Consider the following 25,316-nt stretch of genomic DNA (forward strand, 5'->3'; position numbering starts at 1 on the left):
TGAAGCATCAGTGTTGTGTGCCGTTTCATTCCTAATACTGCTTTTTGTGTTGGTTTATGTATTCATTGAATGTGGCTATACAGGTGTGAATTTCCGGATGCTAATTAAGAAATTTGTGACATCATCGGGTACCTTGCAGGGCTTTGAATCCTTGCAGCGGAACTCTGGAGGATCCGGTGACAAACTGCAGCAGTCGAGCTCTCCTCTCTTCGTCATACGACTCCACAGCCCTCCAGAACCACTTCACAATGTTACTGTCAGGGGTGCAGTGCTTCAGACGGGTGTTTGACTTCCAGTCGTTGATGTCGATCTTTCCCAATCCACACACGATGAGCTGAAAACCAGAGAAACATAATTTGCTCTGAAAGTGCTTACCAGCCATGTTTTCACTGTTAGGACTAAAGCGAGTGTGCGCCATGGCCAGTCACATTTATAGTCATTTCCAGGGTTTAATTGGGCCATGTTGAGGCGTTTTTTTTTTTTGCCCATCAAAAACCTCAGCCGAAAGTTTTGAGGAGAGTCATGAACACAAGTTGTCAGTGCTGCTCATTTCTCATGTTTTCATATCAGTCTACCCAGCTAACAATGAATTTAAATGAATTCAAAACACACACAACAAACAAATTATGTATTTACTTAGATATTAAATATAGTGTTCAACATTTGAAGTGGTTCAATTCCTTTTATCAAACTTGTCCTAAAACTAGTGAACAACATCCATTCTTGTCTTGGGGAAATTTTAAAAAACTGTTTTGATCCACTTTAAATGTTGACTACTGTATATTATATTCATAGATATCTCTTTTTTGAAAAGTACACAATATATTGCATAACTGCAGATTAACTTACGCATATGCTTGACCATTGTGCTGTTTTGATTGAAATATAATAATGTGCACCTTCTGTAAAGCTGCTTTGGAATTAAAAATATGTGATATATTTAGTGTAAAAAGCACCACACAAAAAAAACTTAAATTTAACTTTCAGGTACTTGTGTGTGTCTAAAATAATCAACAACATAATATAATGATTATATTTAAAAAAATATTGGTGTTGGATGTTACAAAATACTTATTACAGTTGTGAGGGTGACTTAATTTTCCCACTGGTTAACTGACATGAGAAAACAGCGGCAGTATCAGTATCTGGGGTGGGGCACTTTTAAATAGCTTATCAATTCTGTGCGCCGTTTAATTTAGTTTCAATTTTGAATTAGTGACAATTGGGTGTCAAATGATTGTATTGACCGCAAAAGAGTAAAATGGCTATCTCACTGACATTATCATGACTTTCTAACAAACTTTAATTAAAATGTTTTTTTGCTGGTCAACATTTTCCTTCTTGATTTCTGTCTCTCTCCTCTCTCATGGGGTGCACTGATGATGCTTTCCTGTTGGGGGTACGATGGGTGCAAGTATCTAGGTATTTTTTTGTGTTAGAAATGCAGCTAGCAGTAAAATGTGCCATCATTTCTGTGCAATCATTCATAATGCACATTAGTTACATAAGTTATCTGAGATCCTCAGTTGCTTAGACTGATAGAATAACCATAGTATATGACAATAAGTCCAGATAGTGCTCAGATCTCCTCAGATTGTGTAATTTCATGAAAAATGAATAAGCTCGTTTGCTCTAAATAAAGAAATATAAACAGAATTATCAGTTAGACATGTTTTTTTTGTGTTTAATGAGGATGAATAGGTTGGTTTGAGATGCAGTACTGACACAAATTAATAAATTACAGTTTTAATTGTAAATTACTGGTCAAAGACTGTAAACAGAAATGACCTCCTACATTTATGCACCGAATGAGGGATGTAAGGAAAGATGTGGAAGTGGAGAAAATCAGATTCTCCCAAATAAAAAAAGACAAATTCTTTCAAATCTGGCAACCTTTATAGATTTTTTTTAAGTTATACAGGAAATATTTAAATTGAAGAGGATTATACTAAGTTATATTAAAAATAAAGGCCAGCATTTATTTATTAGTTTTTATTTATTTTTCATTTTATTATTTATTTAAAAAAATACTACCCTCACCCTTTGATAGACTAGACAGATTACAGTTTGGACTGTAGAGGTAGAGTAAATACACTTTATACATCACTTATAGTATCACACTATTTAAATATGATAATTGAGGGCTTCTGGAAGAGAGAACTCAATATAGTTATTGATCAGGATTTTGTCTGGGAGAACTGTTTTGTAACTTCAAAAAACCAGTTCACCAAATGATTCATTATGAATTAATGTTTAAGCCTTATGCTACCCCTTACCTGTTAATTCAAGTGAAAAGAAAATCAGACCCTTTTTGTCACTTATGAAACAACTCTACACTAGCTACCTATTTACATATGTTCAGAGAATGTCCCCAAATTGCATTATTCTGGTCCAAAGTACGAGACCTACCATCAGATCTAATGGAAACTTAGATCCAATATAACCCATTGCATTTTCACATGCTGGACGATTCATCACTCTCCTTATCCATCAACAAAAGTGTCATGATCATCAGCGATCTAACCTTCATAAATCGCTTGAGAACATTCACATTTACACGGACTAAAACCCTGTCAATATTGTCATGCAACATACACACAACATACACACACACACCTGCTTCAAGTCTCCATTGATTACACTTATACAGCTGATGCTGCTCAAGTACTGATTACATGCACATTTATATCAGCTCATTTTGACACACTCCTTACTGAGCCTTGTTTATCTGTGAAGTTAACACTACGACACGTTTTCCTTGCCTTGTTGTGTTGAGACCCTCGCCTTGTTTGTTTCTTTACATTGTCTGCTGCCTGCCTTTTGACAATCTGCCTGTTGACTGACCTTGAGTCTGGATTGCCTATATACATCGGTCTACCCCTGTGTTGACCGTTGCTTGTCTGACTATTCTTAATAAACCTGCATTTGGATCTGCACTTTGTTGTTGTCAGCGACTCTCTTATGACACAAAGAAGGATGTTGTTCTGACTGCAGCAAAAAAAAAAAAAATCCTAAAAATATGGCTGGATCCATCTGCTCCGGCTGATCTAACCTCGAGGCTCTATCTAATGGACTTTATTAGTTTGGAATACACCACAGGCAAAATAAATGGTGCCAAACTGTACATTAATTTCCTTTTCGGCTTGGTCCCTTTATTAATCTGGGGTCGCCACAGCAGAATGAACAGCAGCCAAACTGTACAATTTTGGTTAAATATGAAAGAGAATGTATCAGATATGTTTGAATCATGATTTTATACCTATTATTGCAGTATTACTATTTTTATTTTATTTTACTTTTTTTTTTGGTTAAATCTTGGGCTTTGTTTGAAATCAAAAATGTTCAATAAAAATATTTACATGTATTTATATATCATTTTTTACTTCCTTATGTACTGTTGGTATATTACATCTTTTATTGTTAATTGTTGTGTTTGTTGGACTAAAACTTGACAATGTGTTTGAATACTTAAAAAAAAATAAAGAAAGTTTATTCAATTTCTGGTCAAATGTTAGTGTAAGAATAGTCTATCATGACTGCTTTTTTAAATTTTGTTGAATACCGTTTCTTCAGGAGCCTTGTTCAGGGTTTAGAGCAGGGTTACTGGTCTGACAGTAGAAATGCAACATGAGTTTTGCCTTAGAGTTTGAGCTCTGAAGCCATTGGCCCGATTCCGTAAGCTACGGCTCTCACTGACACAGCCCAACACCTATTGAACATACATTTATAAAGGATTGGTGTTTTTATACCTCCAGTTCTTTCTCATCAAACGCTTTGAGCAGGTGTTGTGGAATGACTTCGTTGAAGCCTTTCTGCAGGGCCAGGAACTGAGCCTCGATGCCCCTCAGGAACCGCCAGTTCACATACAGCCTGCGCAGAAACAGGACATTTGATGACACCCACAGACAAGCATCAGAAAAGCAGGACTGAGAGGTTGACAGGTGTGAATATCTTACCTCACATACTCCTTCTTGGTGTCCTGCGTGACTGGAATGCTCTTGCCATTGGGTTTGAGCTCATGCTGAATGATCTCTCCATATGCATTGTGTTCAACGCAGAACGTGTGGTCCAACACCCCGGTGATGTCATTATCTCTGAACACAAAAACAGATAGAGGAAAAATAATTACTATTAATAGTGCACACACAATTATATATTCATGTATGTATATTAAAGTGATTAAAATATACTATATCATTTGCATAATTTTCTATGTATGTACATAGGGATGTCCAGATCCGATCACGTAATTGGAAAATTTGGGGTAGATCACACGCTTTCAGACGTTAATTCTCATTATTTTTTAACACATCTATAGTTTATGCGGTGGCACAGAGTTAGACCTCTTCCTTGACAGCAACGCGTGCAGCATGACATTACTTTGTTACAGAGACGCTATTGGTTAAATGTCAGCAAAGTAGAACATACTTGAAGCGCAAAGCGCGAGTATGTCTGCGGTCTGGAGGTATTATAAAGTTGATGAAGACAACATTGCTATAGAAAACTGTGAGATATGTAAACTTGGAACTGTCTTCTGGGTATTTTAGAATGAGATGCTATTTGTTTTATATTAGTTTTTGTTTTATATTTACTGTTGCACTAAAGTCCAAAAGTGAAGAATTGATGTTATTAATTAATTGATTGTTCAAGCTACTTCACAGAAGTGCTCTATTTGTTAACAGATTTGTTGAATGTCAAAATAAGGTTAATTACAAAAAAGGAACATCCTGGATCTGTTTCTTTGCTCTTCTTTATTCTTTTTTATTTTTCATTGAAGTATTAGATCGGGTTTCAGTATCGGTAGACACGAAATCAAATGACTCGGACTCGAGGGCAAAAAAACCTGATCGGAAAATCCCTATATGTACATATATCTGTTATGTGTTTTTATCCCTTATTTGCCACTGGATTTAATATTTAGATAATTACATTTTCGTATAAAGCAACCTGGAATTCATAACTGCATTTTAGGATCATCTAATAACTACAGTATTTTCTATAAAAAATGTTATTTCTTTCTGTTTGCCATTTAAATGTTTTAACAGCTTATTTTAAAACACCCTTTAGTTTTAGAAGTAAATTGATATGTTTTAGATTTAGTTATTTTATTTTAAAATTAGCCGATAAAACATGCCTTTTGCAACTGGTTGAAATGTAATAAAGTCTCTCGCTTGAAATTTAATTAATTTTAATAATTTATTCTTATTAACTTTCTTTATTTATCTGGGGTTGACACAGCGCCAACATATGTTTTACGCAGTCTTTCCAGCTGCAACCCATCACTGGGAAACATCCATACGCACTCATAAACTATCTTTGGACTGCGGGGGAAACCGGAGCATCCGGAGGAAACCCACGTGGTCACAAGGAGAACATGCAAACTCCACACAGAAATGGCAACTGACCCAGCCAAAGCTCGAACCAGTGACCTTCTTGCTGTGAGGTGATCGTGCTATCCACTGCACCATCGTGACACCCCCATTTAATGATATATGCAATTAGACAAAATAATAATTATGGCTATGATATAGGCAACCTCCCCCCCATACTCTTTACCCCCACTCTCTTTTATGTATGCATTTTGGTTTGGTTTATTTACTAACATAATTTACATTAATAAGATGTACCCTTGAGGTATTAATATGGGCTTTTTACTTAAAAGTTTGTAACTTTAGAAAAGGTACCACACAAGTGACAGCTCGGGTACCTTTATTTCTGAGAGTGTATAATAACAACATTACATCAAATTAATCCTTCTATTTTAGTTAACTACAATACCTTTGTTTTTGGAAAGACACTTATGCGAGATTTATATACTCTAAATGTTTTATTAATTTTTTATATTAAATTTAATGATATTATTGGTAAAATACTCATACTATATTACTAGTCTATTAGTAATTACTACTAATAATACTACATATCAAAGAATTCATCATGCATGCAATAGATGGATATGTTAAGCACACTGACAGGATCCAGACGAGGCTGTTGTGCAAGTCCGGATCCACTGACTCCATGTCATCCAGAGTGATAGGTTTGCCTAGCAACTGCTTGTAGAAGGGCAGAGTGAAGCCCCCGTCTATATAGTGACCATGGAAAACAGCCATTCCCATAATCCTCCCCACAAAGTGGAAATAAGACAAATGCTCCTATAAAACAAACATAAAAACATGTGAATTTTGTAAAGCGCTTGCATTCTAGACAGCTGCACGATATTGGAAAAAATCTGATATTGTGATATTTTATTTTTCTGCAATAAATATTGCAATATAAATACGGTTTCAGATGATGGTTTGAATAGCACTATTAGATGGTTTTCTGGGGATTTGCGCACAGAAATGGAATAAATCACAATGCAAAAAATGCCTTTCTTACTTTGTTTTGTCTTGTTTCTAGTCCAAAAATCAAAAAATTCTTAGACCAAGTAAAATATTGTTTAGTTTTCACTGATTTTGCTTGTTTTAAGGAAAGTATCTGCCAGTGGGGTAAGTTAATACTATTGTTTTTGCTATTAAATGTAGATATTTAGACTAGAAACAAGAAATGGCCTTTGCAACTCAAAGGCAGAGTTAGAGTTAGCAGAGTTATAACTGTAATTGAGATTTATAATTGAAATCACACAAGCATAAATTGATATAACAAATTAGGTACTATAAAAGAAACACTTTATATTTTTATAAAAAGCCAATCTCAAAATCTCAGCAGTGTCTTGTCTTAAGAATTATCAGTGTAGTTCAGAAGCTCGTGCACTTTCACTCACTGGATTGACAGCCGAGTCCGGGTTGATCTGTAGCGTGTAGATGTCATCTCGTGAATACTGGAACAGCCCATAGTATGGATTTAACATCTCGTGTGACAGCAAGTATAACCATTCCCTATGACACAAAAGCGCACAAACATTGGCACAAAATATTGACAGACATAAATCCACCATGACCCAATTTCACATCGTTATACTCTTATTCTACCACTAGATGGAAACAAGAGCCTGAAACAAAACATTTTTGACCCATTTTAACTTTCAGAATATTCAGCTTTTATATTAATGAAACAGAACATGATTCAAGAGCTGATTTAATCTATTAAGAATTGATTGTACTATGAAAATGAATAACATTATGGGTTAACAGGTTTCACTTTTGAAGACCTCAATGTATCATTAGGAGCTACAGTTATTAATTATGTTTTGTCTTTGAGTTTTTTCGGGACTCTCAAAGAACTTTAATAGTGACACTGGATGATCTATATTTGTCTAGAACTTTGGTTACTTTTCTTAATTGTAGTGTAAATAAACACACTGTTTACCCAGTAAAAAACAGCTCAGTTCAAAGGGACCCATTATCGACTGAAAAAATGCAGAACTTTGTTAAAACAAGGCTTTTTAAATGCTTTTGTGTTGTTACGAAGCATTTTGTTTTTAACCATACTTGAAATTATAGCTGACAAGCATTAAAATGCTGTGGGAAGTCATATTATTGACAAATCACTGTAAATATTAAGCTAAAGTTTTTATTAAGTTTATATAAAATCAAGAATTTGATGTGCAAAAGTGTCATATGTGCCAGAGAAGGAGTCTTAAGGTCTGCCTGCATTCATTCATGCTTCTTGTACAGAGCTGCATTGACATGAAACTTCTTTTCAAAGTGAAGTGCAATCTTGGATTGGAAATATTTACATCTTACATGCATCTTTGTAGACTCTCCTTTATATTACAGAAGTGAAATGCAAGGTTACTGTATTAAAAGTCTTTTTATGAATATGGCAATGTGATAACATGCTTTAGTATAATTTAACATATAACACATTTGTGCTTTAAGTATTTAACCAAATACTTGAAACAATTTGAATGGATCTGAGATGTGTTCCTGTGCATTTTTTATACTAATCAAAAAGAGAGAATCCAGAAGGCAAAAACATTTTTTTTATCGTCATGCAGTGATTCAGCTTTCTTTTCATTGTATTCATTGTTCACATACTGCACTTGTACCCAAACAATGATTAAGCACACTGTGCATGTTCTCTGAATAGGATGCATTTGTTCAAGATATTACAAAATATAGAAATGCTGTATACAAAATCAAGCATGGCCTTAGGATCTATAACAAACGAGTCATACACGCATACAAAACATTGCCTTTTTTTAAAGCCAGGTTAAAAACCCAGGAACAATTTGATGATTAACAAGGTCTTCCAGCTATTTAAGATCATGTTTTTCAACATGCTAAGCACAATTCTGACAGCTTTTTCCATTTAATTGATGGTGTCAGGAATGATATTTATGTCAGTGGTGAAATGAATCTGCTACTATATATGAAAATATTTATTTTTTTCCTTGAAACAGACAAAGGCCTAATCAAACTAAGATATAACTATCCCACATTTAATGTCCTTTTGTTATTTAATGTGGGACTTAAATACACTTTGTTATAAAAAGCACAGTAAAGTGACACTTTTTTTTTTTATAGTTTTGTTGCCATATTGTTTATGGGTGTTTTTTTAAGGATTAGTTTAAAGTATAAAATACATCCAGAAGGCTTTTTTAATCACAGAATAAAGCCAGACAGGCTTATTGACAGCCCGATGCAAAGCAGAACTGTTGTTCAAGACTGAACCTTTCACTTTTGAAAGTTTGAACATTTGTGATAGTGTAAAAAAAACACATACCTGGCGACTCCACCATAGTCAAGACCTTCCTCTCCTCTGAATTTGACCATCAGCCTCTTCCACAGGTCCTTCGGCCTCATCTTCATCACCTGCCGGTAAGACTCCTGAGGAAAAAGTGAAACACAGAAATTTTTACATGACAAATCTACTATTTTTGTTGATGAAACAGGGAAAAAAGAGAACAGAAATCCACAGATTTTTAGCCCATCGAGAATTGATTTACTTGTGTAAATGTTTGTCATTTTTTATTTATTCAGTTTTTAAATTAATTTCAGTAATTTTGACTAAGATTTTGACTAATATTAAAGTTATCATTTGATTTATTTACAACACAGTTTGTAAAGTAATATTGTCTGTGTTTTAGTAGAGATATTACATGAAAGAATTGATTCGTTGACCAAATAAATGAGTCTAGATGGATTTGCATTAAATTTTATTAAATAAAAGTTAAAAAGCGATTATTTTATATTTCATATATTTAAGTTTTTAGATTTGATACTGCAAAATAATTCTGCATGTGAACATAAATGAACAGATTTGTTGACAAAATTCTCTGCAGATATAGTAAAAAATGTCGGCATAATCTGTCTGGCACTACTTATGTGATTTTATTAAAATGATGTCACAATTTATCCAGTTCTCTCAAGACATATTTTGGTTTGACGTTTGCAAAGTGGATTACGATGTAAATTGTCACCATAGACAAAACACAGATTATTTGCTTGATATTATGAATAATTCACTGTTTTTACTAGGGTGAGTACATTTGTGTGAAAAGAACACACTAAAATGTAGTTTTTTCCAATACTGCTCAAGTTAGTGGACATTCGTGCTGAAAACAGCCCTCAGACGTGCTTCAATTTATTACAGCTGATATGTGAACTCCTGCTATTGCCAATAAACTCAAAAGAGCACAAACTCATGCGAAGGCCTCATATAATCTGATGTTTATGGTCAGACTTGTCTGTAGGGAGCGAGAGTGCAGCATGTTGGAATGCAGCATCCAGAAATGCCTGCGTGCATCCAGCTCAACACCCATAAACACCCCAAAACAGATGAGCAAACAGCGCAGAAATCACTTCAAGCTGAGTGCGTGTTTTTCCAGCAGGCTCAGAAACATGTCACACATGTACGCTGAACTCAGCAGGGTGTTTGCTGCGTGCTAATGAAGTTTCACCTCATGCCTGATGCATTATGGCTTTTTCCACAAGTAAATTGATTTGTTAGTAACATCCAGCAGAGCTCAAAGGGCTTTTTTATGATGAAGGTTAACCAGGTCTTCAGGCTTCTCAGGCCCTATTAAAGCCTGGTTCAGACTGACAGGTGTTACTGGTGCAACTAAGAGCTTTAAACAAGGGTTTATATCTGCCTCCATGCTGACGGACCATCTCAAAGCTGACATCCGAGTCGACGGCAGAGTGGATTCTGCTGCTTTGGGATTAGTCAGGAGATTTGATGGTTATGCAGAAAACAAAACAATTTAATAGCTTAAAGAGATGAAGAAATGTGAATTTTAATTATTCTGACTATTTTACTAACTATTGCAGAGAGGAAGAAGAGTTTTTATCTGCTTGTTAAGTAGTGATGTGTTGTTGACGTATGTAATACTGTTTCCGGGTCCAAGCCGCCACTTATTTGAGTTGAGAAATCATTTGTTTATGATCACTTTTAATTTATATCGCACATTAAAGTTAATTTTAAATAAAGTCATAGTGTACACAACAATCTCTAGGCTTCAAAAGCATCACAAATACCAAAATTTTAACAATTTATAAAAAATGAATTACTTTCTGGCCATTGGATATTAGGCATGGACATTTATATTGCGATCGTGATTTTCGAAAGTTTTAAATTGCTTCGTAAACGTTGATTATTAACATTTCACGAGTTTCCCCATTCAGTTGAATAGAGTGGCTGGACCCGGAAGCCGCTTTGCGTGACGTTACACTTAACAAGCGGATAGAGATTACAGAGATCATATTTTGTCTTAGATTATTTGCTTCTTTGTCATTTTCCTTCATGTAAATGTATGAATCTTCTTGTAAATGTATAAACAATACACAATATTACGTATATCCGTTTTTTAGTTACCTAACTGAGGACTATTTTCAGGCACTGTATAATATCATTGTGCCTGCTGCAGCCATGGTACAGCAGCAAAGCTCATTGATTACTACAACAGAACAAGTTTCTAGCTATATAAACCTAGAAAACTTTTAATTTTCCATCAGTACTTTTACACAATATAACAACAGAAATGTCAACTTTTAATAAAAATTATTAAAACTTTTTTTAAAAATTTGAGCGAGATGCTAATGGTCTAATTTGATTCAATGTTTTATGCTAAGCTAAGCTAAAAGTCCCCTAGCTAGGAGATCAGCTGAATGGACTCATAAATTATAAAACTCAATTCTGTAAAATTAACCTTAAATTTCTTAAGAAAAAAGTAAAGTGTTCCATAAAGATGTCTAAATCATTTACTGTTTAAAAATTTAGGGTCAGTAAAACTAAAAATAAGTTTTCATTCACTTTTTTTTAATCACTGTTTTTTATTTTTTATTTTTGTAAAATATTAATTATAATTTAAATGACTATTTTATAAAAGATTTCAAGTGTAAATTATTCCAATGTCGTTGCATTCCTTAACATGTTTGTGGAAGCAGTGATAAAAAAAATCCTTCTTAAAGTTCATAATAGCGGAATTATTTTTATGCAGAAATTTTACACAGAGCAAGTTTGGGGTCTGACCTCAAAGATTTCCTCGCGTGAGACCTCGATGCGGCAGTGTCCTGCCTGAGGCTGCTGCTGGGACAGCTCCTGTCTCAGAATCTTCAGCTTCTGAACCAGATCCCTCTTGTACTTGGGCACCGTGAGGCATTCAGGATCCTCGGGGAGATTTCCGGGGGACACGACAGATTGAGCCTGCTCCTTCAACTGTCCGGGACGACTGCTGAGAAAGAGATAAAAAGAGATGAACACTGAAGTCTGACTCCTTCTTAATCTCTGATGCCAGAACAGCATCACTCATTCAGTGCCAAAACACAGGAGCGTATCACGCCAGAGGTGGACAAAAATAAGCTTAAAAACTATTAAATAGGATTTCCAGTATGTCATGAACAGCAGATTTAAGGACTTTTTAAAAGCACCATTAAGTTCAAATTGAGCATCTTTTTTAATTCCACCATCACATTTAGTGCCATGAAAACTAACATTTCACCTGTACCTAACATTTCACTTACCCTTGATATTTACATTAAAATGTCAGAGTAATGATGATGTTTTGAATGCCTCATTAAAAAAAGACTTTTAAACAGTCAAAAGAACCTAACAATGTAATAACTGGTAATATTTAAATATGGTTTCAAAAATATTAATAAAATGTGCATTATTTGCCATAGTACAAGTGCTTTTAACATGGTATATGCAGGAATCCTAAAGATGATTATAATATTGATTTAAGACTTTTTAAAGACCTTCTCAGAATATTTCATCGCCAAAATCAAACCTTTAACTTAATAAACAGTTGTTGTTAATAAACAGTTGTAGTTAAATAAATCAGCGGAGCACAACTAAGCAACAGAATCAGATAACCTTGAAAGCAAGAAAGCTTGAAAGAATAAATTACGTGGTTGTTTTCAGCGACAGGCTTTAGCAACTCATCTTTCTCCAACCAGTGGTACGCAAACTTGTGTTTTCCCATTTTGCTGTTTGCTTTACTCCATGTTTTCACTACATGTGGAGAGGCCACATCACCTTCCCATGTTTGTTGCAAATTACGTCACATCTCCAAGACGGAGGAGCTTTGTCAGACGCGCCCTGGCCTGAACTAATCGCATGGATCGAGCACGCCGTTGTTAATATTAGGAGGAAATTAAATATATATATGCTTATTTGGAGTCAAACACTTTGGACAATGCTTGAACAAAAGACCTTGTAAAAGCGCGATTAAGACTTTAATACCTTTTAAGGGTCTTCATTTTCTTATAATTGATTTATCAACTTTTAATACTGCCTGCCTGCGGACACCCTGTTTAAAAACTTTCAAGAATCCCTTATTATAATGTGGTTCAAAATGTATTCTGAACAATTAAGGCAAATAATAATTAATAAATAAATAATCCAATGCTTATTATAATATTTCCCTATTTTAATATTTGCATTTTTTTTATTTGACAAATGTTCTAAAATGTTATTTAAATATGCTAATAATTGTGTACTTAAATATGTGCTAATTTGCATACATTTCTGGCCCAAAACCATAAACATTTTTAATCACTCCATATTTTATAAAAATACAACAACAAAAAAATTAAATAGAAAAACATTTTCTAGTCAAATCAGTCAAGTTATGCTTGAGGTATTCCCTTGGTAAAAAGCTTCAGAACACAGATATGACTAAAACTTGTGCCTTATGAAGGAGAAAAAAACTTTATTTTGAGAAAACAACTTTACAGCAACTGAAATCTACAAATAACAAATGATGAAGTGTAACAATAGAAACACCTAATTTTATTTTTGAAAGCACTTTATGAAAACCAAAAAAGCTCAAAGCCTTTACATTGACAGGTGCATATAAAAAAAACTTTTTACCAAAGAGCTTAACTTGCCTTAAAATGTTTACAAAATGTCAAAAGATGAGGCACCTGCAAACATGCTGCTTGCATTTAAATAACTCCACAAACGCCAGTGCTAGACACATAAAGAATGGAGCTGGCAGTTCATTTATCACCCAATAACACAGACGAGTGCGAGGAGAAGTGTGCATCCATTTATCCAAAAATGACACATTCTTTACTATGAAAGCACACAGTCACTTCACATATCAGTCCACGCACACTTCACAGCCGCACTCAGACTCTCATTTCTCCATGTGACACTCGTTCTCCGTCTGCACGTGACCCACATTCCTCAAATATTCCCTTCCTCCCGTTCGTTTTTCCTTGACACGCAGAAACTCCCTGCTCTCTGCCTGCACTTTCCCTACTTCGTATTGCTCTGTGCAGGGCTTCAATCTGGAGTCAAACTGAATTCAACTTAACATAGTTCTTAATGACAAATATGGATGTTTATAAGCAAAAATAAATGAGAAAAGGAATAAAGTTATATGTTCCAAATCGCTCATTTACAAGTGCATATCCATAAGTTAATTCAACAATTTATTTTACATTTTGAAGTTAAAGCACATTTCAACATTAAATTTGATATCTTAGTCACTCTTGACTTTCCAAACCAGTTTGAGATATTTTTGTTTGGTTTAACACAAAAGGAGATATTTTGAAGAATGTTAAAAACCCTGCAATCTGCATCTTCTTTTGTATTTAACAGAACAAAATCTCAAACTGATTAGGAACAAGTCAAGAGTGTGTAAATTATGACTATTTTCATTTTTGGGTGAACTATCCCTTTGATTAATTTATTTTCTTTAGTTTCTTCATTTGCTATATTTGTGCTGCTTAAGAGCCCCTATTATGGGTTTTTGAAAATATCCTTCCTTGCAGTGTGTAACAAGCACTAAGTGAAGTGAAATATCCAGCTAAGGCTTAAATCTGAAAGTGCAATGCGTTTAAAACTATTGATTCATCTATAAAAGAGCTGACTCAGAGTGGTTTATATGAATTGTCGCTGTATTTTTCTGACGAGTGCTTCAGCAATCTACATGCTTACAACAGGGGATTCGTCAGACATTTGTTAAAGGAAGGATCAGAAAAGACTATTGATGTATAGGACTTTGTCAGAGCTTTATAGGAACTTTACAGTACACAGTTTATGGATAAGTTTCTTCCTCCATTTCAGAAGTGTACTAAAGTCCGATTAAAATAGTTGCCTCCTGTTTTCTCTAGCTTGCATAATGCATATTTAATTGTATTTTGTTACTTGTAACTGCTCCACGTAGCTTGTAGTGTATCTAGTTAACTCTTTATATTCACATATTGTGTCTCAAACCACAGTGAAAATGTAACGCGAGCCTATTTGTTTACGGATTTAAACCTGTTGCAATCCTTTGCTTATTGTCGTTGCTATGGCCACTGTCAGCTGTTCCTGCACACATGCGGTGGTCAAGTTTCAAAATAGTTCAGCTTTTGTTGGCGCCAGTGGTGTTGTGGTTAGTTCGTCATGCACTCAGGTGTTCACGGCTACCCGAGTTCGATTCCGCCTCGCGGTCCTATGCCGATCCTTCCCCTCTTTCTGCTCCCCATACTTTCCTGTCAATTCTCTCTACTGTCCTATCTAATAAAGGTAATAACCCCTAAACAATAATTGTAAAAAAATAAAAAATAGTTTGTCACTGTGTGTCAGTTTTTACTTATGATTAGCATTGCGCTAAGGAGGGGTTTGGGAACAAATGAATCGCTGAACGAATCATATGGGAGTAATTAGGTAAAATTAAGAAAATAAATGTGCTTTTTAACCTCGCAGCCATATTATCAACCTGTTGTTGGAGACCCAAAAACCAAAATATGGCATTTTTTTTTAATCATAATAGAGGCTCTTTAAAGTTTTTTTTGTGCGTGTGTGAAAATAGTGCTATATAAATGTTTTCATTTACACAGATTGTTTGAATAAACGTTAATAAAAATTTTTTAATTTAATTGTTAATAAACAATTTTTTAATGTAAAAGTTGTGATCAAAATAATGACTTTGCAATAAAAGAAAAACAATAATAAAAGATTATACTATATTACTAACTGAGTGTACTAAGTGTTTTTTTTTTGTATAAGAATGCAGCCTTTACGCCATAATAATTACAGACAATTATTACACCAATTACCCCATTAAATCTAATCTCGCTTCTCACATTAAGAAGCACACACCAAAAAACGAAAAAAAGAAAAAAGAAAAGAAAAAAAAAATACATTTTGGATTAAGAAAACGAAAACACCATTTGTGACCCTTGAAATGCTGGTGTGGATCAGGAGGGTGGATCCATTAAAGACAGCAGCAACTCATGCATGCACACACGCACAGCAACACAGACACACACAGACACACACACAAACACACACACTCACACACACACACAAATTTACTACACGATGGTGATACCATGAAGACATCATTTAGAGTGAAGCAGAGAGGATTTTTGCCTGATGACAGAGAGGTGAGATCTTCATTGCTGATATAAGACAGATGTTTTGACAGATATCCTCTTAATCTGTCTGATATCTTTACCCAAACTGAAACTCACTCTGACAGCTAGTTCACTAAGCGAGAATGTCTTCATGAAAAAGATCTGTCTGACTTTTTACCTTCAGTGCATCATCAGGGGTGTGAACCTACACTGGTCTCACGGTTCGGTTACGATTGTCATGCTATCGATTTGCACCGAAATTTGAACGATCTCGATGCATTGACGATGCTTTTCATACATATTTAAAAAATTTTCTTCACAATCACAACAAAACAATTGTTTTTGATAAAAAACTATAAATATGTTAATATTTATATATTATTTGTAATAAAATGTTGTCCTTTAATACAAGCAGTCAAATACATGAAATGTACCTTTAATTTTAGCTCCTCAAGAAAACTTTAAATTGTATCAAACAAAACTCCAATATATGCACAGAAAACAGCATGAGCATTTATAGCAAATAAATTAATGCAAATATTATTCAGCTTGCTTTTTGAGTGCTGTCAAGCCAGGTCTTATACCTTTATAATTGGTCATTGTCTTCACCCGCTCAACAGAAATAGCTGCGATTTGCTTAAGAAATTTAAGCGCTGTTCACCAATGAGTGACGCGGGAAGAACAGCCGCTGTTACAGTCTATATGCGCATAATATGCAGTCATCACAGGTAATCCATAATAGACACAGTGGAGAAAACTAGCACCACAGGCATGCTCGTGTCTGAATCCACAAGTATGCCTTTAACAGCCGAGAGGGGAGGAAAAGTTATCTCACGAACACACCAGCGGGTAAAATGTGAGAGAGAGAGGCTAAGATGGATTTTTACAGCATTTCTCCTTAGTAGTGAAACAGCACCTTGTGTGCTGTGCCTTCTTCAGTGTCAATGAAATACTTTCCAGCAAACTCACAAGCAGTTAAACTGTGCATAATTATCTACCTTAAAAGTAGTAGGAGCGTTTTATTTACTTGACCTTGCCTCCTTTGCCATAGTATTCAACTGTGACATCGCGCATAGGAGATAAATGACGTCAGTATGTAATAACCGGTTGACTATTACTGAACCGATATTGAATTTTCCCTATCTGCATCACGGTGCAACGAAGAAACAATTAATTTTGACACCCCTAATGATCATGCAAAAGTATGTACTGCAAACCTTTATCCTTCTTGTTGGGGAAAAATTTTCAAAAAATTTCAGTATGCACATTAAAAAAAGTCATTTGATTTCAAAAATCAAATGCTTTTTGAAAATAAGACGTAAGAGATCATGTGATGTAGCTGGGTGAGCACATTATAAAACATCTGAAAAATTGCTGTCAATCTAAAATGCCTTAATCGTTTCAGTATTAGTGTTAATATATTATTAATGACCTCCAGAACTGTCAAGAGCTTCTGTGCTCAGTGCCTTCAAACGCTACCACACGTTCAACGCATGTTGGCATTGTCTTCTGAGATGCAAGTCATTCATTAAATAAGGAGAAGATTCACGCAACTTCTCCTACCACAGTAATTTCTGTTTTTACTTTTGATATTTAACACCAGTTAATCAGGAAGTGACTATTTTGTTTTCTTTGACTCATTGGATGGAGACTGTGCTTTAAACGCACATCTTTTATGTGATTATTCCAGTTTTGTGCATAAATTTAATTAGCATTTTTGGATGAAAACATGGCTACTGACAGAAATAATTTTAAAACGATAAATATGTTGAAGCTTTTTCATGTTGAAGAATGTAACTAGTTTTATAATTTATGTTCATGCTACAAGTCAAAGGTAAAATATATAAAAAGTATTTAAAAAATGAAAACGGCAATGAAGCCATTTAAATATACAGGATGACAGTTGCAAATATATTACACTTGAAAAATATTACCAGTGGAACTTAAGTTACAGTTATACTAGTTAGTATATTATCCAACAAAACAAATAATGGCACTCTCACAATTTTGACCTAATATTTGCCTTCTGAATTCTTATGCTAACTTTTATAACTTATAACTTTGACTGATAGTACAGGGTATCTGCACATTTTTTTACAGAAAATTTAAGACCTTTTAAGACCTTTTTAAGTCCTCTAAAATGAAAATTTAAGACTTTACCTAAAAAAAAAAAAAAAAAAAAAAAAAAAAACAGGAAAATGTTCAGTGTGAACACAGAATGATGTGGTGAAGTATGGCGGCAAATCTATGGCGGCAAATCAATGGCAATATAAATCGAGAGCAGCGGTGATGTTTGCGCGCGAGGAGAAGTGAACCGTGAGCAGATTACTTGGTTGACTTGGTTTACTTGTTATCTCTAACGCTATTGGCTACTCTGCCTTTCCGGAAGTTAGCCGGGATTGGACGCAAGTTAAAAGATCACGCCGTTAAATATATATACAATTTGCAAGTCATAATCATAAGAAACTTTCTGAGAACTTTATGAACTTTATGAGGATTCAATCTCGAGAAACAGTCAAATAATATCCAAAATAATGACTTGCATTCTTGTAACATGACTTTCTGAACCCATTTGGTTTGTCCGTGCAGCACTTGTCTGGTTTGTTGTATTTTACTTCATTATTAACCACAACAGCAGTGCTCATTATTACACTTGGGGATGATCTTTCTAGGAAATATTGTCTTCAGAAGAGTTTATTTGCGTTTTAGATCTTTCCATACAATGCATACTATATGTGCAGTGCAGCTTTGTATATTATTATAATTGTTAACATTGTTTGTAATATAGATCAGTGTAAAATATATATATATATCTATATATTATATATATTTTTCAATCTCATTTTTAGTTAATGATTGAATAACCTGCATATAAAGACTTCAATCAAAAATGATTAGCCCAATTAAACATAAAAAATACAGTGACAGACATTCAGATGGGTTTTTATCGCCACCTATTGAGCAACAATTTAATTTCTACAATCTTCGTTTGGCTTTACTCACTATCCATTACATCATTCCACTTTAGAGGCATACAAATACTACTTTCTATACGACAGGCCCACATCTTAAAGGTCACATATGCAGTTGAAGTCAAAATTAGTAGCCCACTTTTTTCTTGTTTTATTTCGGCAAGAATAAAAGCTGTTTTAAGTTTTTAAAACCCATTTTAAGGTCCATATTATTACCCTCTTTAACCTATTTATTTTTTTCGAAAGCCTACAGAACAAACCATCGTTATACAATAACTTGCCCAATTACCCTAACCTGCCTAGTTAACCAAGTGAAGCCTTTAAATGTCACTTTAAGCTGTATAGAAGTGTCTTGAAGAATATCTAGTCAAATATTATTTACTGTCATCATGGCAAAGATAAAATAAATCAGTTATTAGAAATTAGTTATTAAAACTATAATGTTTAGAAATGTGTTGAAAAAATCTTCTCTCCGTTAAATAAAAATTAGGATAAAAATAAACAGGGGGCTAATAATTCAGGCGGGCTAATAATTCTGACTTTAACTGTTTAGTGGAATAACAGACTAATGGCAATATATTTACTATAAACCTTTGTACTTTATGCACTTTATAGCCTATTTTGTATACTATTGTCCATCCAATTTATTCTGACTTGTTCTTCACAGAAAATGAGTCAAGGACCATGAATCTTAGAGAAAAAAAAAAGATTTTTATAAATTTGAACACGTTTGGCTTGAGTTCAGTTTAAATGTAGGTGCTAAACTTCATCAAATGGTTCAAAACACATTTAAAGTCTGAATTATTCGTCCTGATTTAATAGCCCATGTATATTTTCCCCAATTTCTGTTTAATGGAGAGATCTTTTGCCACATGGTATAACTCTCTCTTTCTCTCCCAAGTAATAAAGTTTGTTACAAGAATATATCTCATTATTTTGATATGTCATTATATGACTTGGTCATGATGGTAAGAATAGGCATTATTATGAGATTAATTATTACAAGAAATATCTCATTATTGAAAGTAAGTCGTCACCTATTATTACTGAGAAAGCAAGTCTATGTTTCACACTGTGACATTATGATAAGATTTCCTATATATTTTTATTTAACGGGGAAACTAGCTTACCTGCGTCCAATCCCGGCTAACTTCTGGAAAGGTAGAGTAGCCAATAGCGTTAGAGATAACAAGAAAATCAAGTCCCGCCCTAGGACTCACAAAAATCCAAAATGTTTCGCGCAAGCAGAGAGAAGAACCAGCAAACGAGCGGAGAGAACTGATCGCGCGCGCGCTGTAGGCATGACCTCGCTCGCGAGAGCGTACATCGTGCGCACAGATGATAATGTGCGCGTGCGGGACTTGTTTTCTCGCGCTGGATCAGTTGAGCGCGCGCGTGAAGATCCCCTGTGCGCTCGCGAGCTGTAATTTTCTCGCGTGTAGACCTGTAATCTGCTCACGGTTCACTTCTCCTCACGCGCAAACATCACCGCTGCGCTCGATTTATATTGGCATTGATTTGCCGCCATAAGACGAGTCGGACATATTTAAGAGCCCACATGAAATTTAAGACCTCCTTATGGAAAATTACAGAATTTAAGACATTTTCAGACCTTAAAAATCGAAAATTTTATTTAAGACATTTTAAGACTTTTTAAGGACCCGCGGGGACCCTGTAGTATGTTGTTTTAAATTTTAGATGGTGTTTTTTTCAGCATTACTACAGCGCATTATGTGAATATAAGCATTTTTGTTATAATTATGCATGCTTGGTCAATTAAGGTTTGAATCTTAACTTCAATGTGCGAATTTTAAATAAATGCTGCAAAATGTGAATTATCATAATTGATCAACCTCGGTCTACGCATCCCAGATGACAGGTGGATACTTCACATCCCTTCATGTTTCGATTGAAAGTTCAATATACAGGTGCAGAGACTGATTTGTGACACCCAATGTGAACTGATATTCCCCAAATAGTGAGGCTGCAATCATGCATGGCGAAGCCCACCGAATATTCCTGTTACTGCAAGAACAACATGAAGCGGGAAGAGGGAATGTGGGACGCGTCCTTTGATCTGTCAGGACAGGAAAAGGGAAACTCGATCTCTCCCCATTAATGCATTCCTCTGGCTCACACGAAACAGGCTACCCCACACACACACACACACACACACACACACACACACACACACACACACACACACACACACACACACACACACACACACACACACACACACACACACACACACACGTGTACAAAATGAAAAATGGATGCAAAAATAACAGAGAATCTGATGTGCTTCTTACCTGCTCTGAGCTTCAACTGCAGCACGCGAGCCATTCGGACTGGGACTGTTGAAAATAATGTGACAGACAGTGGCATTAATAAGATGTTATTATCTATAGTTTTTGTCTAGGTTGAGAGGTGAATGTCAGATGATGTCCAGACAGACTCACTTTAAGACGAGATGCAGGTTGGCAGAGAGACGTGGATCTGTGAACTGTGTTGTTCGGTTGTTGTGGTCCACAAAATATACTCGTCCTGTGGCAGTGTTCCTTATCTCCCAGCCCGGGGGCAATGGACCCAACTCCTCACAGTTTACATTACTCAGATCCCTGCAGAGAAGAGTTTTCAGCATTTTTACACAATCATAATCAGGTTTACTGCAACTAACTAAAAACAAAACCACAAAACTAACCCCCTTAGCAAAAAAACACACTTTATAGTTTGACTGATTTATATACAATTGTTTTTATTTTAAAATCACGTTCATAATTATTTTTATTAAAAAATGACTAAATCTCTACCTAGAACAAAGTGAAAGTGGAAATCTAAAAACTATAAAATAATTTTACCACAGCATCTAATTGATGCAATACCTTGATTAGTTCTTGTCCACAGAATTTAGCTATTTTAATCATAATATCGGTAAAATTTCAAAAAATGTGGTACAGAGCAGGCATAGGACGATAACCAGTTTCAAGGTTGCCACGGTTTGGAAAAGTCAAGGTTTTAAAACGGCTAAAATTTAGGTTAGGGTTAAGTTAGGGTTTTCTATGTGTTTTTCTAAATGTGTTGTAAAGAAATGTGTGTTTTTAAACTAACAAAGAGAGCACAAGTCAATGATTTATTTCAATTATTTAGCCTGACATGTTTAATGTTCAAAAATATTATAAATGTTTCCTAAAATAAAATCTATTTTGTTTAATGGAGGAAAAAGACATTTAAAAATATATATTTTAGAGCAGTAATCACAATACTTTGATACAGTGAAACTGTAATATTTTTAAACAAAGGTTATCATACTGTCAGAAACTTAAACTGACCCATGCCTAGTACAGAGACAGTGTAACCAATGGATAAATGCGTACAATCAAAATATACAGGGTATATTTATTTCTACGGCTTCAAAAAAAAAAAAAAAGAATGTAAACAGTGCCTAGATCACTTTACATTAACATGTTCCTCACAGCGAGAAAGACAAAAACAATACAAACAAAGTGAAAAGACAGACAAAACACAGGTCAAAACAAGTGAAAGTCAGACAAAACAAACTTCAGAGATGCCGCTTTCAGGTTCCTGCCAAACGTCAAATGAAAAGAGCAAAAACATGTGCAGCGGCGTAAAAGTGTTCAGCGATGTCAAAAAAATAACCCAGCGCCCACCCTCATTTTTTCCTAATCATGTTCTGCTCTCGCATACATGACAAGCAGCTCTGCCTACACAAATACTGGCTGAACGGTCCCTGCATGCAGATTTGACAAGTTTTTTTCAAGTTTGCATCTCTTTTTATTTCTCATTTTGACATTTTATCATCACTCAAAAAGCAAATTTACATGCACACCAAAGGACTTTTTGATTAAGCCATATGAAAAAAAAAGATTTCAAAATAATTCCTAGCAAATACATCTGTCAAATTGCAAGTTAAAAAAATGGTAAGCTGTTATAATAACACATGTGAAATGCACAGAGCTGAAGTGTACCTGGGCACTCTGGGGTCATGCCATGTGCTCACGCCTGTCTGTGTGTGCAGGAAGTAGACCTGGCCCTGCTGCGTGGTCCGTTGCTCTGTTAATAAACACCAGGGGGCGCAATCAGTCATTTACAATGTGTAAAAAATTAAAGGGTTGAATACCATCATTGTTCTAGCTTTTCTCTGTGTTAGTTCCTTTCATTCTTTCACTTTCAGTTTGAGTTATTACATGCTTGTCTGATCTATTACAGTAATATGTGTCTGCTCCAGACTAATAAATCAACTTGTAGCAAAACAGTTGTGAAATATAAACAAGCGGATACATTTTTAATTGATGTGAACATGATGTATCGCTCGGAAAACCACAAAGATTGCACTAAACATCTAAACCCGAATCTGCTAAATGAAATTCAGTTTACAGAGCAACATTTTAAATCATTATCTATTATGATCAACATTTTTAAATAGGAGAAGATGATGTTTAAACCTCTATCTGACTAATCACATTTAATAAGCTCTGAAAGTGGTGCTTTGGAAAACAGTGTTCTTATTTTAGACCATATCACCATATGGCTTAAAATATTAACACATTTTTTACATTAGTTTTCCCTGTTTTCCACTGAAGTTAAAATAGGGTTTCTGCAGATTTCGTCAAATCAAATTTAAGACCCTTTTAAAACCATTATGAATGATTTACAGGGCTAAACACTAACAATTTTTTTTTCTAATGGCCTGGTTACTTCAGTAAATGGTTTTTGTATTAATGGAAGACCGTGTAAAGGGATGCGTTGCTTTAGTTTTCTTTCCCTGACTAGGGAATTTAATTAGGATGATTAAAATGTCTAAACTGTAAAATGTAAAATGCTGTAAAATGTCTAACAGTTGTTGTAAATTGTATATCTTTGGAATAAAAACCCCTATATATAAAATAAGAAATTTTGAGATGAGTTATTGTTAATTAGCTGTTGGCCAGATTGAATAGCTTTACTTGGACATAGGGAAATTAAGACCTGTTTAAAATTATTTAACACAATATTTTACTGAATTTAATACTTTTACAGGCCTAAAATTTTGTTTTTAAAATTTAAGACATTTTAAGACCCTGTAAACAAACAGGTTTGCAGGTCTTACATGCCTTAATCGTCTCCCAGTCATTCATTCATTCATTTTCTTTTCGCCTTAGTCTCTTTATTATTCTGAAGTCACCACAGTGGAATGAACCACCAACTTATCTAGCATATGTTTTATAAAGCGGATTCACTTCCAGCTGCAACCCAGTACTGGGAAAGACCCATATACACTCTTTCACAAACATACACTATGGACAATTTAGCTTATTCAATTCACCTATAGCGCATGTCTTTGGACAGCAGAGGAACCCGGAGCACCTGGAGGAAACCAATGCCAACACTGGGAAAAAATGCAAACTCCACAAAGAAATGCTAACTGACCCAGCCGAGGCTCGAATCAGCGACCTTCTTGCTGTTAGGGGATCGTGCTACCCATTGTGACACCCATCTACCAGTCAGGTGAAATAAAAATTTATTACGCTAAATTAATTTTATTATTTAATTCCACGGCCCATGCATTTAAAGGGGTGGTCCAGAATGTAAATTTAAGGCTTAGTTGTGTTTATAAGATGTAACGTGTGCTCATGTTTTACTTAAAGGAAATCGCGTACATTTTTTAATATATCTCACTTTGATTATACACAGCTACTCAGCTAACATGAAAACGACTAACGAAAAACGAATATTTCCTAGTTCCTCTAAAAGGCCCGCCCTTAAGTGACTCTGATTGGTCATCATCATACGGTGCTGCTATTCGCGGATCAGCTCCACTTCACGCCTGTAAAAGCACGCAATTTTCTGCTGTGTAAACGTAGTCAACCTCCTGCCTGCTCTCTATAATAAAATCTGTCAAGTGTCTGTAACGAGTGAAAATGGGGTGCGGCTCCTTTAAGAGTGTTTGCGTGTGCGTCTTTGTGTGTGTGTGTGTGTGTGGTGTGAATGTTGTCTGCGTCTATGTGTGTATGTGTGTGTGTGAATGTGTGAACTTTCTGTAACAAGCGCATGTGCGCGGGACTTTCTTTTTCTTTTTCTCTGATGCTCAGATTAAGTTATTTTCTGTAATATTTCGTGACAGAAGAATAAAGCACAAGATGTGGGATGCGACCTGTGTGAGCCTTGATTTATTATTCTGCAGCTACCACGAGTCAGGTAAGCTAATCTGTATTTTTTTAAACTCTTTCACGTGTATCTGGAATATGCAGGTGTAAGTAATATAAATCATCCACATATCTTTTGCGACTTCATTATCTGAGATGTGAAACGCATGGAAAAGCTGCCTAAAGACAATCAATTCAGTTACGCGTGCACACACATAAGAGACACTACCATGCTGGTGGAGTGTGTGTGTGTGTTAACAGCAGTTTGACTGATAAATATGAAATTGTAGCTAAATCGTTTGTCCGGAAAAGCAGCAATTCGCATTGTTTACATCGTTGCTACAGCATATCGTTAATGCTAGACACTGTACATGTCATGATCAATTTTAACAAATAAAAACTCTTACATGTTGTAGTTCACAGCTTCTGCTTTGAGGAGATTTTAGCCGAATTCAGCACTG

General features: G+C 35.0%; 1 protein-coding gene across 6 annotated transcripts in view; it reads right to left on the reverse strand.

The window, feature by feature from the left end:
- smurf2 (SMAD specific E3 ubiquitin protein ligase 2) overlaps window positions 1-25,316 on the reverse strand; it is an 88,206-nt gene that overhangs the window by 4,393 nt on the left and 58,497 nt on the right. For 3 of the 6 annotated variants that reach the window (XM_073942395.1, XM_068217315.2, XM_073942418.1), the window contains 10 exons: window positions 22,699-22,783; window positions 21,172-21,330; window positions 21,022-21,066; window positions 11,416-11,614; window positions 8,668-8,771; window positions 6,764-6,878; window positions 5,974-6,152; window positions 3,957-4,094; window positions 3,750-3,870; window positions 133-334 (listed from right to left, as the gene is read on the reverse strand). In XM_073942395.1, coding sequence (XP_073798496.1) covers window positions 133-334; window positions 3,750-3,870; window positions 3,957-4,094; window positions 5,974-6,152; window positions 6,764-6,878; window positions 8,668-8,771; window positions 11,416-11,614; window positions 21,022-21,066; window positions 21,172-21,330; window positions 22,699-22,783 — 1,347 coding nt within the window. 6 annotated transcript variants of the gene reach the window in all.

The sequence above is a fragment of the Danio rerio genome, chromosome 3 (genome assembly GCF_049306965.1).
Source record: "Danio rerio strain Tuebingen ecotype United States chromosome 3, GRCz12tu, whole genome shotgun sequence".
Taxonomy (NCBI): domain Eukaryota; kingdom Metazoa; phylum Chordata; class Actinopteri; order Cypriniformes; family Danionidae; genus Danio; species Danio rerio.